This window comes from Athene noctua, chromosome Z (assembly GCF_965140245.1).
Source record: "Athene noctua chromosome Z, bAthNoc1.hap1.1, whole genome shotgun sequence".
NCBI lineage: Eukaryota > Metazoa > Chordata > Aves > Strigiformes > Strigidae > Athene > Athene noctua.
Window position 1 is genome coordinate 32,173,237 of NC_134077.1, and position 13,973 is coordinate 32,187,209.

General features: G+C 37.4%; 1 protein-coding gene across 2 annotated transcripts in view; it reads right to left on the reverse strand.

Moving 5' to 3' along the window:
• Positions 1-13,973, reverse strand: part of ZNF608 (zinc finger protein 608) — an 89,615-nt gene that overhangs the window by 41,657 nt on the left and 33,985 nt on the right. For both annotated transcript variants that reach the window (XM_074931607.1, XM_074931608.1), the window contains exon 3: positions 6,876-7,131. In XM_074931607.1, coding sequence (XP_074787708.1) covers positions 6,876-7,131 — 256 coding nt within the window. The remainder of the gene's footprint in view (positions 1-6,875; positions 7,132-13,973) is intronic.

Here is a 13,973-nt window from a genome sequence, read left to right on the forward strand (position 1 = left end):
TTACAGAAAAGGGAAAACATAACCTCAACTTTTAAAGAGGAAAAAAAAGAAGAACCTGGGGAACTACAGGCCAGTCAGTCTCACTTCTGTGGTCAGCAAGATTACAGAACGGATCCTACTGGAAACTATGCTAAGGCACATGGAAGACAAGGAGGTGATGGGTGGCAACCAGCATAGCCTCTCTAAGGGCAAAATGTGCCTGACAGATTTGATGTATGCCATATATGACGGGGTTATAGTGCTGGTAAACAAGGGAAGAGCAACCGACACCATTTACCTGGATGTGTGCAAAGCATTTGACTCTTTCCCGTACAACATCCTTGTCTCTAAATTGGAGAGACATGGAATTGACAGATGGACTACTACTGGGTGCATAAGAAATTGGGCTGGATGGTCGCACTCCCAAGAGCTGTAGTCAATGGCTTGATGTCCAAGTGGAGAGCAGTGCCGAGTGGCATTCCTCAAGGGACAGTATTGGGAACAGTGCTGTTTAACATCTTTGTTGGAGACATGGACAGTGGGACTGAGGCACCCTCAGCAAATTTGTTGACGACACCACGCTGTGTGGTGTGGTCAACACACTGGAGGGAAGGGATGCCATCCAGAGGACCTTGACAGGCTTGAAGGTGGGCCTGTGTGAGCCTCATGAAGTTCAACAAGGCCAAGTGCAGGGTCCTGCACATGGGTCAGGGCAATCCCAAACACAAATACAGGCTAGGTGATGAGTGGATTGAGAACAGCCCTGCGGAGAAGGACTTGGGAGTGTTGGTTGACGAGAAGCTCAACAAGACCCAGCAATGTGCATTTGCAGCCCAGAAAGCCAACCTTATCCTGGGCTGCATCCAGGAAGCATGGAAGCATGACCAAGGTCAAGGGAGATGATTGCCCTCCTCTACTCTGCTCTCATAAGACTCCACCTGGAGTACACCATTCATTTCTGGGGCCCCCAACATAAGAAGGACATGGACCTGTTGGAGTGAGTCCAGAGGAGGGTCATGAAGATGACCAGAGGGCTGGAGCACCGCCCCTGTGAGGACAGGCTGAGAGTTGGGGTTGTTCAGCCTGAAGAAGGCTCTGGGGAGACCTTCCAGCAGCCTTCCAGTACTTAAAGGGCACCTACAAGAAATGTGGAGAGGGACTTTTTACAAGGGCATGTAGTGATAGGACAAGGGGTAACGTCTTTAAATGGAAAAAGGGTAGATTTAGATTAGATATAAGGAAGAAGTTCTTCACTGTGAAGGTGCTGAGTCACTGGAACAGGTTGCCCAGAGAGGTTCTGGATGCCCCATCCCTGGAAGTATTCAAGGCCAGACTGGAGGGAGCTCTGAGCAACCTGATCTAGTGGAAGATGTCCGTGCCCAGGGCAGGGGTTTTTGGAACTAGATGATCCTTAAGGTCCCTTCCAACCCAAACCATTCTATGATTCTATGATTATGTCCCTAAACAAGCACATACACTGATAAGGTCAGACAAACTGCTGAGATCATCAGAAAGGCTGCTCAGACCCAACAAACCTTAGTGTATGTACAGCTAAATCCCTCTCACAGTCCGAGTCCTGTAACGTTAAACTCTTAAAATTTTTCTCAGTCTGTGTATATCCCAAAATACAATATCCCAAACTCCTTTTGTAAAGTAGGTAGAGCTTCCATAAACTACAAACATTTTAACGCAAGTCTGTCTTCCCATTGTGAGATACAGTCCATTTCTCTTTTGCTAGGTAACACATACTAGGTGTCAGACTCCAAGTGCCTTAGGTAATACAATGAAACAGTTGAGCTCTATGAAGAATCACCTGTCTCAGGCTTCCTTAAATCCACAGACTAGAAAGAAGAAAAACTAAACACTATATCTCAAAGTATAAACAGATGCATAATCTTTTTCTGAACAGATGATATTTTGATACTGGCTGACATTCATACTGGTCAGCAGATGACTCACGTGACAGTAGAAAACAGCTGAACTTTGGTGTTCTCTTAATGTAGCTAGACAAAAAAAAACCCCTACCTTCTCTACAAGCCGCTTCTCTATAACATGGACACAACAAAGCCTGAATTTTGAGCAAGGGATATGTTTATGCTCCTATCCACTGTCTTTCGGTTTTGAACTGAATATGGTGGTCAACAATACCAAACCACTGCTTCTTGTATCCAGCAAGTCAATGGTCTACATCACACAGAAAGGACAGAATATAAATGCACCAATCTGAAAGCTTACCTGTTTTACAACTGTATCACTTGGTTTGATAAAGGATATTACCTCTCTCTATAAACCTTGCCTGAGCTCAAGAAAACAGTGTGATTTAATCATGTTTATCTGAATTTCTATGAGTTGTTAATGTTGGTAAAACAGATTTTTTAAAAAATCTCTACTTCCTCTATTTGTTTACTTACATATTTGACATGACTTTCAACATTACTAGTTCCATCATTTAATCATGTATTTGTGAAAGTAGGAAAATGTGGCTGTTAAAGCACAAAAATTGCTAGAGAGAATCAGAAGTCAAGGACAACTTCTCATTCTTCTAATTCTATTTCTATAGACACATACACACCCTTACTTATATACACATGTACAAACACATAGATAACCATTTTAAAATATACTGCTCTTTTAAAACAGTCCTTGCAAAACTAAAACCACATAGTAAGGCGGGGAGGAATCCACATCAGCTCTGTGCAGCAGATATGTTTTCGAAACAACACCTGTGCATACTAGCTGAAAACCGTGGCAGGCTGGAAAACCCATATACAACAAGTACCAGCATGCCTCTTTGTCTTCTAAGTGTTCTCCTTTCTACTGAAAATTTCTGCAAAATAATGTCAGAACTGATGCTAAGACAAATTTGGAATACCCTGGAGATGATCCCATGAGATTTCTGAAATCTAGCAGATTCCTATTTCTTACATTTGACAACTAGTCTCCAGTTATAAAAATCAACAAGCTAACCCTGATAAGAGGACACTTTAAAAAATGCAACTCATTTCCCCATTATTCGTTATTGAACAACAACAGTAAGTTGTACCCAAACTGCAAGAGGAAGAATGTCAGTGCAGCAATGTGAGAACTCCAACACCACATGTAGACAGCTTGTTCTGCACAAAAAGGGAGCAAGGTGACGGATGGCTGTCTCCTACACAGTTTTCAAGCAAACAAGACATCATCGGAACTACTGCCTCCCACATTTAAACACAAACACTACTACTAGGTGCTGAACCAAAACCAGGACATGACCCAGAGCAACTGCAGGTAAGAAACTAAACAAAAAACCAAGTTCTAAGCAATTTAGAAAGCTGGTTGGTGGTTTCCCTTTTTTCTGAGTAATTTTTATTTCCTCGAGACAGTAAGACACAATTACTGCTCTCTTCAAAACTGTTCTCCCAGAAGATAATTACACAATTTAGCAAGTACCTGACCGTAGATAAAACTTACTTCTCAGTATAGACATACAGATTTTTTGCAGATGTTTCCCAGATTATCAGAAGAACCAATTGAACAGAACAATACATTCCAATAATTACTGTTACTGGCTGGTAGCTTCTGGTGTCAAGTATCTGCATTGACTGCACTTTCAGGCTGATGTGCCCATAACCATTTCCCATTTCACTGCCACAGGGTACGTCAACTAGCTCCTTCAATATCCTTTTCTACAGCCATTATGAAGTCATATCCAAAGTTATGCAGATGAAAATATCTACAGCATACATATGCAGAAATTAAACACTACACAATTTAGCAGTGCAACTGAGAAATGCCCACATGATAACCAGCAGCCTCAATCAATTATATGAGTAACCAGCTATGGTTAGTTTCAAAGCCCTAAAATGTGACAGACTTCAGATGCCACCTTCCCTGTACACGTCTTAAGACTGAAACACTCTGGGAAAAATGGTCTGATTTATTAAATCTGCTGATCAAGTTGAAATTGATTGGCGTGGAATAAATGTAAAGAGCTGTAGTAACAATGCTTTCTTTCATCAGCCATAGTTTTCTCTGAAAGCCAGTGCTGCTTCTTCCCCTCCTTTGGTGATTATCTTAAAAATCTGACTAATAAAATCAAACATCATCCTTTTTCTGACCTTGAAGAACAAATGCAACAGAGTGTGACAACAACATTCCTAAAACAAAACGGGTTATTTCAGATACCGAAAAAACTTCAAAACCTGAATTCTCAAGTATACTCCTCCTCTGTAAAGCACGTATTACATTTAATGAGTTCTACATAAACTATCTGATTTCAACTTTCTCTACTTATTCTACTGTTCTTATTATAATAACTGTCATCACCACATCCTTTCTGTATTTGCATTCCCATAGCTAGTTGGTGCAGCATGCTGCTCAGCAGCACATTTGGTTCATAGTTGCAATATGCTATAGAATATCCACACATCCTACAAGCCTATTCCAATCACCTCACAACTCACAGAGTGGCTAAATCAGATACATAAAATTCAAAAATCTCAAAACACAAACCAAGGTAATAAATTTTTATACCTTAGCTTCTTAGAATTGTTTTACGTTAAAAAGCTGTCAGATATATAGACAGCTAGGTAGATGTCAGTTTGCATGTGTGTTTTTAGCAGGTTTTGGAAGGGGGTGAATATGAAAGAAACATGGACATCACAAAATGAATTTGTATTTCAGTTGGTCATTCTGAACATCAAGATGGATTTAGATGTCACCAATTACAAAGATTTCAGCTAAAGTATTCTGGATTTAGATCAATTTAGGAAATGAGTATCTGATAATCTTCTGTCTGTTAAAGATAAATAGAAGACCCATCTGCACCCTGTTTTCTAAAATTTGGCAGAAATGGCTTCATGCAAGTTGCTATATAGCTGCTTTCATGAACATGTCAGAAAACTTTAAACCAGCTAAATAAATACATATATATGTGCCCCAGATGTCAAAACTTAATTAAAATGCAAAAAACATCATTAGGAACTCATTTTTCATAATACAGTGTTGACTGTGAACACTGGGAAAACCAGAGTAAAATTTGTTATTTTCTTCAGTTAGCAGGGTCTGAAACAGTAAAACACAGAAAGCACAGTACAGACCATACAATATAAAATCATATCAATTCTCTTCAGTCTCTTAATCTACATTCCAGCTATATTTCTAGAGTTTTCTAAAATCCCATTTTATCTATTACTGTAGTCACTCATAGCTGTAGTGTTGTCAAACAGTATTTGTAAAGCTGTGACACATGCACATTCAAAACAGTTTCACTCAAACATGCTGTCACTGAACTCTTGAGTTGTTTCAGAAAATTGCGTCAGACAAACTGGGAAAATGTTAAGGGAGTTAATTTCTATTAACCAACAAGAATTTTTAAACCAGTAAGTGCTGAGAAACTGGTAAATGGGATGTCATCCTGACAAAAATGCACTTTTTTAATACTTCCATTTCTGGTGCCAGACCTTTAACAACGCAGGCTTCTTAAATTCAGTGGGGGTCAGAAGTTTAGTTTATTCAGCAAGAATAACACTATTAACAGCTACTGCTCTTTCATGTCAACACAGTTAACGCCCACACATTCCAACTCTGATTAATACAGGCCAGTCAAGGGAGATTGGAGAAGCTAAGGGCAGTCATCTCTGCAGGGATATTTTAAAACAGAATTTATACTGTGCTTTAAAAACAATCTAAAAGGATCAATCTACCTTATGAATCTGCTGTAGACATAAATAGAGAGAAAGATGGAAGGAAGAAAGAATATAAAAGCAAGTAAATCTGACTCTCTATTGATTTTTGAGAGGACAGTGTAGAGCACTTTGGTGCAATCTTATATATCACTGCAAAGGACCAAATGCTGTTGCGCGTATGTCTAAAGGATGTCAGGATTTACCATGAAGCAATGCACTACTGTATTCTTTCATATATCCTTTTATAAATAATCTGGTTTTCACTGTTGAGGGAGGTAGATCACTAAAAAATAATCCTCAAATCAAACATAAGAACAATCACAGGAAGACTCTCAAGCAGCTCTAACTGGAGAAAACCATTACTATTAAACCGAAAATTGCAGAACTTTAGTGTATACATGCAATATTTTTGGCATTAACAGGAAAAAGCTTGTATTTTAATAATGAGCTCTTGAAAACCAAAATGGAAAAATCTGCATATCACAGCGTAATCTTCTCCCTACCTCCTTTGTTCTAAATCATAGCAAATCAACATTTAGTATTCCCCAAAGCTCTCCAGCATTCCTACTTGGCCAAATGCCTTCAAAGGATATTAAAGAAATCACTATGGTTTAGATAGCACTTCTTCACCAGATGGAATACTTCTCTTTGAGCGAGAAAGCTTTCCTCTTAAAATTATGTTTCAAATAACCAAAATGCAAACAATAATCACATCAAATTGAATTTCTGTTGGGTCTCTGGGGCTTCTACTGTTATGTGATGATAGCATTTTTGATCATAGTGTCTGAATTCCAATATATTCAGCTTTCTAAGTTTTCATCTAAACTATTAATTTATCCACTCCCATCATACACACCCCCCTCATGATGTACATTTAAATAGCACATTTATGCTACTCTGTTAGGTATTTCATTATATATTTTTCTCAATATATATTATCAATATTTCTCAATATGCTTTACTCAGTATAGCAATAGGAAACAATTCTATTGTTAAATGGGGTTACATGGTAGGTAATTTTGGAAATAGTTGCTTAAATAATAAAAATGAAAATGCCATTTCTTTTTAAAAGAAAAACTCATTAGCTGAGCTATAAAGCTGTGACTACCATTGTACATAATGGTGTCCCAATGACTAGAAAGCCCTTAGTTTAGCACCCAGGCAGATACAGCAAGGTCTCCTCCTTGTTAACATTTCTCACAGACAAACCTAATGGAAAAAACAGTTTACCTTCTTCAGTTTCATGCCACACAATTCCTTCCAAGTTCACGCTGGTCCCAGGCTCACAGGGTCCAAGGCATTCGGGTTCTGTTACTACTCCAACCTCGCAAGTATTTACACCCACTGAACGAGTCCGTACCAAAAGCTGCTCGACTGGTGCTGCAATATTGGATGAAGATGGGGAAAAGTAGGAAGGCAGAATCTGAGGTGTGATACTGCTGGAAATCGGAGGTGGAGGTGCAGGCACTGTAAACAGGGGATCAACCTGAAAACAACAGACAAACTTACTATAATGGTGCTGTGAGATTTAAAAAAAAAGATAAATTTAAAAAAGAAAGCCCAGTTTGCTGAGACTGCATTTATGTATGCAGGGATTTGCTGTTTCATAGGTATTTTCAATCTTAAGAATTTAATTTTTTTTACATCAGCCCAAATGCTACACATGAAAAATTAAGTACAAAAGTACACACCATGCTAAACAAAGCAAATTGGTAAGTTTCTACAAGACTATTCCCTACTGTCATAGACTGTATTATGAAATAAACTTTAAAAACAAGGATTAAGGCCACATTTTTCTTGGCGCTGACAGAGAATGATTTGTGGACAGAAATTAATTTTGCAAACTAGGAACTGCATTTTCTGTTGAAAGAAAAACATTTATAAAAACAGTACAAAGATATATAAATGCCTTTTTTTAAAGTGCATCATAGAGAAATTAGCACTTGGAACAATTCTAATATCCGTATGGCATCAAATATAATCTCTTGTAATCCCATCATTTAAAATACATCAGGATCACCCACCTAACAGTTTACAGATAACATTTACATCTTTCTACTTGGCATGTCAACAGATGAGAACTTTTACAAGAATCTATCCAAACAATCTAATACTGTGATTCTGTAATTTCTCAGGGTTTCCAAAATGCATACTTGGAAGAATACAACCTGCCAGATAATTAGTCTGTACACAGACAATTCACACAGAGACAATATCTCTATATGAACTGAAGATTTTATCTTTCCCATATGACTTCCAATTTACCAGTAGATTTTCTGTATACAGATTTGGCCTGAGGGTTCTCAGTACTTTGCTGTGGCCTTAAGGTCCTTTGTCGTATAAAGACAGCTATATGAGGATATGAGTGGGCACACTTATGTTTATTTGGCTCATTGGATCATAGATATCACACCAATAAATCATTCTTGAATTCAATGATTTTTATAAAATGGCTGCTTTCTAGCTGCTTTCGAATAGATGATCAAATGTCTATGCTGTTTTTAATTTTGGACCCCACAAGACAACGCAACAGTAAATATATAATGACTCACTCTACATTGTCATCTAGGTTTCATTCAAATGGATCTTAATGTAGATCAAAGTTAACTTTGCTTTCTTTTAAGGCCAAGCTGGCAGATAAAGATACAAAGAGAATAAAGGACTAAAGAGTATTATCTTTGCATTATATATCCTTTGTATCACAGATCAGCTCACTTCATCACATGGCCACTTTTCATAAAAAGAAATTAAAAACGGAAATCTAAAATTAAAAATAACTTTTTAAAAATGGTAAGAATTATTACAATTGGCCTTTGAAATTATTCTTTTGCTTTGAGCATCATTCATACATACAAACTGAGAGCCAACACTTTTAATTGTGCACACAAACCTTAAATGTGCTCAATATTTAACAAAAATTCTTTGTATGATCTTTGTATGACCAGTCTGGATTCTGATCTCAATTACCCTACAACTAAGGAGGAGAGAGGAAGGACCTATAACCATATTCTTATCCAAATTCTTCATAATCTGGGGGGGGATCTTGTTATTTAGGACTAAAATAATCTTCAGGTTAGAAATAAAACAAAGTAAAAAAAAAAAAAAAGTACCCAAAAAACCAAAGCAAAATATGAATTCTAAAAGCATCCATTAGGAGTAAAAACCTGCTAACACCAGCAAAACTCAACTGAGTAAAGCAGAGTTTCTGTGGCATAAAAACAATGCAGTCAAGCAATGATATCTTTATTCTTCTCTTTCTGCCATTGCAATTGCAGAGTTAAAGCACAGGCAAGAATGCTTTGCGGAGCAGACTTGAATGGACATAGGCAAGTAGTCAAGTCAATTATCAACTGGCCCCCAACAGCAGCTGTTACTTGCAATATCTAATGGTAAGCATTACATAAAACAGTAACCGTGTATGCCTAGTATAGGGGGACACTGATTCTACACTATACAAATTCTGGCTCTCTGATGCCAAGTGAAGGCAAACAGTTGGATGGCACAGAGCCCTGCTCCCTAGCACTGGCTGCATAATGGGGCTCTGTCGATGAAACGGGGTCAATATGTACCCCAGGCATAATTTAGAGGAGTTCTTAATGTATCTTACTTCAAGCCAGAAGAGAACCAGAATCTCTAACTTCTAGGGAGATGGAGCCTAGTGCTTAAGAAAAGCTAAGCCATGTCCCTTTATAAAACCAAGAAATGCTGATGAATGGCCTGTTTGATAGCTTACATGGTGTTTTGCAAAGCAATGCAAAACCTTCTACTATACATTCAACAGCATTCTTCCATCAAATATACTCATCACAAAGACAGAGATAAAACAAAATGTTTGTTATTATCATACTAACCTAGCCAATGTTTTAAATTAACATAGACTAAATGGTCAAATGCATCTTCCATCTTCCAAGTATTATAAACAGTGAGGGTGAGCTAAAGAAAGCAAGGGTCTGACAGTGTACCTTACTGAATTCTTTGTTACAAATATTTGCACTCAGTTCTGGTTTATTTAGAGCTGCTAATAAACGTTCATGTTTTCCACTAGAAAGACAAAGGACAAGGCCACAGAGTGGCTATTTCAGTAAAAGGGACAGTTTCTCTGTAAATTAAAACACTAAGCCTTCATTTGAGAATTAAGTGGACATTTACTGTCTCTGAAGTTCATGTTCATTGCACAAGTATGACCTTACTCATAAGAAAAAAAATATGCTCTAGTTTTCCACGTTTTGAAATGATCCCATCTTGTTTGATAATCATAACCTTAGCACAGCAAAGTGGTGGTTCTCAGCAATCATCGTGGTGACACAATTGTTTTCATGAATTCTCCAAAGGGCACTGATGTAAGCTATTAGCGGCAAAGAGAGAGGCAGAAAGGCCGCCATCTCCAGTGGAAAAAAGCCACATAAGACTAACATCTGGTGGTGGCAGTCTGTCAAACTGAGGAAAGTTAATGTCAAGAACAGATGCTCTGCAGTTTCTCACTGTTATTTTTGCATGATTATTCCCAGGTGTTGGCACATACTGAGCAGTAGCCTTGGTGTTTATCACATGAGAGATTCCAATATGAGAATGAAAATCTAAATCTGAGGAAGGTTATTTACATAGATGCTCTCTTTATACACATAGTCAAAGGGCTCAAAAAAAGACAAATATTCAAGCAATGTTTTCTTCATTCACCTAATTCCAAGAGCTTCTGAGAGCTTATTAGTGACAAAGGCTACAAAGCTGGGGTGTTATTCATGGCAGCTTTCCACTGCCAAGTGTTTGATTGTATCAGAGAGCTATGGCTCTTAGTAGTAGAAAGCTCACAGAAAATGAAGAATGCTTGCCAAGCAATGTAGTCAGTGCTCCATGGAACACTCCTCTATCTGAACATGATAATAAAAAATATTTTGGCGGCTGCATAACATTAGTCAGTATGAGGAATAGCACATGAAAGAGAGAAGAAATATTATCCTAATTGGAAATAGGCAAGACTTTCTAACAAGCAGGGTTCTCCTTCAGTTACTCAGGCAATTTACATGCTGGAAATAAGTTCTGCTCATCAAAACTCATCCTCCTGATGCAGTGCAAGCTTCCAAAATTATGACTGAAAAGTAACATTTTGTATCCTTTGTACACAATTTCCTGAAAACCAGGAGAGATTCCAGTGGGTAATGCCAAGCTCATAGAAGTTACATAGCTTTGAGGGGACTTTACAGATAAGATATCATACTGTTTCAATCAGCCATATCATATTCCTATTCCTGTAGGAATGAGAGAATTTTGTCTTAATGGGACAGAGTCTCTCACATACTCCTGTGGAAAACTCACCTGAATTAAAGAAGAGTGACATACCAGGAACACCTATGGCCCTATTTGACATGGTACTAATCTGACAGAAGCAGATTTACAGTAGTATTCAGAATAAAATCGCTTTTCACAGAGATTTAAAGTAACACTTTTTGATCCTATTATCAAGTATTCTGTATCTATAAATTTCATTTATTTCAACTTTGAAAACTTTCAGAGGGTTATCTTAAATGTGAAACATTTCTGTCATAAATGATAAAATGAAAAGTAGGAAACAGCTGCCATGCAGCTGGGCCACATGATGTGACTGATCAAAGTGTGCTATCACATGTAGAACTATGAATGTATGTGTAGTTCCACCTCATTAATGAAGGTTTATCTTTGAAAATACATCTCAATGACCACACAGTATACCAATCTAAGACCAAATGGGTCATACACTACCGCAGTGTCACCCGCCGTGTGATTTTGAAATATACATGCCAAAAGCCATTTAATGCATCTACCTGGAGTAGATGGAGTCTGGAGAAAGGCAGAGGAGCAGGTTTAAGACTCAGGATAAGCCCTTCCAATAAAGCACTGCTTTTTAAATTGAGAAAAAAAAATCTATGTAAGCATTCCCAGTAGGAATGTCTGCCCTAGTAGAAAGAATGTGAAAAGAAGATCCAAATACTATTATGGGATATACCTAAAAATCTAAATCCTTGAAAAAAATCAAGGCCTTGTAGACTGAAAGGAATAAGAAACCTCCAACCTTGAAAACGACATTGACAAGTTCTTTAGAGTTACAAATCAATACTTCACAGAATCACTAAATCTAAAATAAAAACCAGGAAATAAAGGAATTCATTCCTATATGGAAGTTTTGCTCTCTTCAAATTCCTTTCTCTAATTGTAAAATGAAAGGCAGATTGCCTTGCTTTTATATAAAGTATGCTCGCTCCTGCCTTAAATTTCTAAAGCAACAGTTGCCTCAGAAGACCTCATTCTTAATCCTATTCAAAGCATCATAAATCAGAAGTAATTCTAATTAAATCAATGATACTTTGGAAGAAAACAAATGTGGGAGAATGTGACATAACAATAATGTTTGTGTGCAAGTGTGTCTGCATTTCTAAACATTTCATTTCAAATCTCTTACTACTACAAACCTTTCCCCACAGAGAATTTACATATCTAAAAGCTAAAGCTATTCCTTCATATTCTACCATGTAAAAACAATTACATCATGAAGAATCTCCATTTAATCTGAAAAAATCTTAATTTAATTTAATCTTAATTCAGTATTACTTACATTTAAATTCATATGTGAGGCCACTCAGAAGCATTTTGACACCATACTTAACAGAACTGACATTTTGTTTCTTAAATAAACTAGTATTAATTTTGAAATTAGAAGAATTTAATTATACCTTTGAAATACTAGTCATTAGGTAAAGATATTTTACTTTTTCAAACCCATGCTTATTATCTAATAAAGTCATTTTTGGCAAATAAACGTTCTAAATCAAATTATTGGAAGAGAATGTCAGTGCCATGAAGGACATGTTTGGAAGATAGGAAAGACTACAAGACATGGATGTAGAAAAGAGCTTTGGTCACAAGACAGACATATCTATTATAGGCCTACATTCAAAATACAGTAAAGTCAGAGGTACTGGGGAAGTTACTTTTTTGGTCAACTTAGTTGTGAATCACAATAGCTCGAATGTAAAAAAAAAGGACGAAGGAGATTCAGATTGCGTAAATTTCATCCAAATTTTAGACTTAAAAACCTACGTTGGAGAATAGTAATAAAAAATATATGCTTACGCTTTACAACTATTGTAGTATGGATGAGAAACCTGACACATAATTGTAATGAACTGAGTAACAGAAGTAGTATCTACTTAGAGATTCCAAGTATTTCCTACTCTTAAAATGAACTTCTCCACTTAAATCAACTGAGTAGCTGGGAGAAAAAGGAAAAAGAAAAAAGCAAGCAAATAGACACACTAATTGACACTTCCCCCCCCCCGGAAATCAGCAAATCATGTCTGGAATAGTTTCAATATTCTGAATATTTTTTATTAAGCAAAAAAATCAACTTAAAACTCTTACATGCTACTAATCTTTTACTACAAGGAACAAAGAAAAAATTCCCCCTTTTATTGAAGATCTATACCACTCCCATCAGCTGCTGAACCAGCATACACAGTTCTACAAACTCACAGTCTTTTGACAGTTACATGTTCTTTCTGCATCCAGACCTTCAGACCTCCTTAGACATTATGCAACTGTGTCTACAGCACCTCCACTGACACGATATTGTTAATATTTTTTTAGGACAGCATTAATATAACAATGAGGTCCATGACGAAAACTCAAAGCTTTAGGCAGGGTCTTATGCAGGAACAGTGGTGCTAAACAACAGGCAAGGAAAATTCCTTTGTCCTCTCTTATATGTTGTATTCTAGCTCAGATGCTTGGGATTTCCCAAAGTCATTCACCCATTTTACTGTGGGAAAGATTAGCAGTTGACAGCTGCCAGCGATACCCTCCTGCCAAAGGCTGCATCTGTGAAAAACTGTATCGGCTCTAATGTTTGGCAGAGTCCTGGGAGGATGCCCAGATCACCACCTGCAAATCTCTAGTGAAGACATTTCTCTTCTTCCAGACAAACAAAATTGTATTCATTGAGATAATTTTGGCCACAGGTATCTAGAACACCTTTCTCCATTGAAACTTGATTTCTCCTGTTCAGCTCTTCAGTCTGTACTTCCAAACTTTTCTTCAGTCAGCCTGGGTGCTTTGCTAAGCCTGAATACAGAATAAATAAACACTGAAATTTGCTCAAAATACCTATCCTGTCTAGAAAGATTACACTGTATTCCACAGTCAAGTAAGGAATTTTTCTGAACTGTCACGTAAGGAATTTCTCTGAACTATTTGGGTTCAAACAGAATGTGCCTAAGATGATATCCAGTATCAGACGGTGTCATGTGACTGAACATGGTAAAAACTGAGGCACAGACATTTGCTGGTAAGGATTAGGTA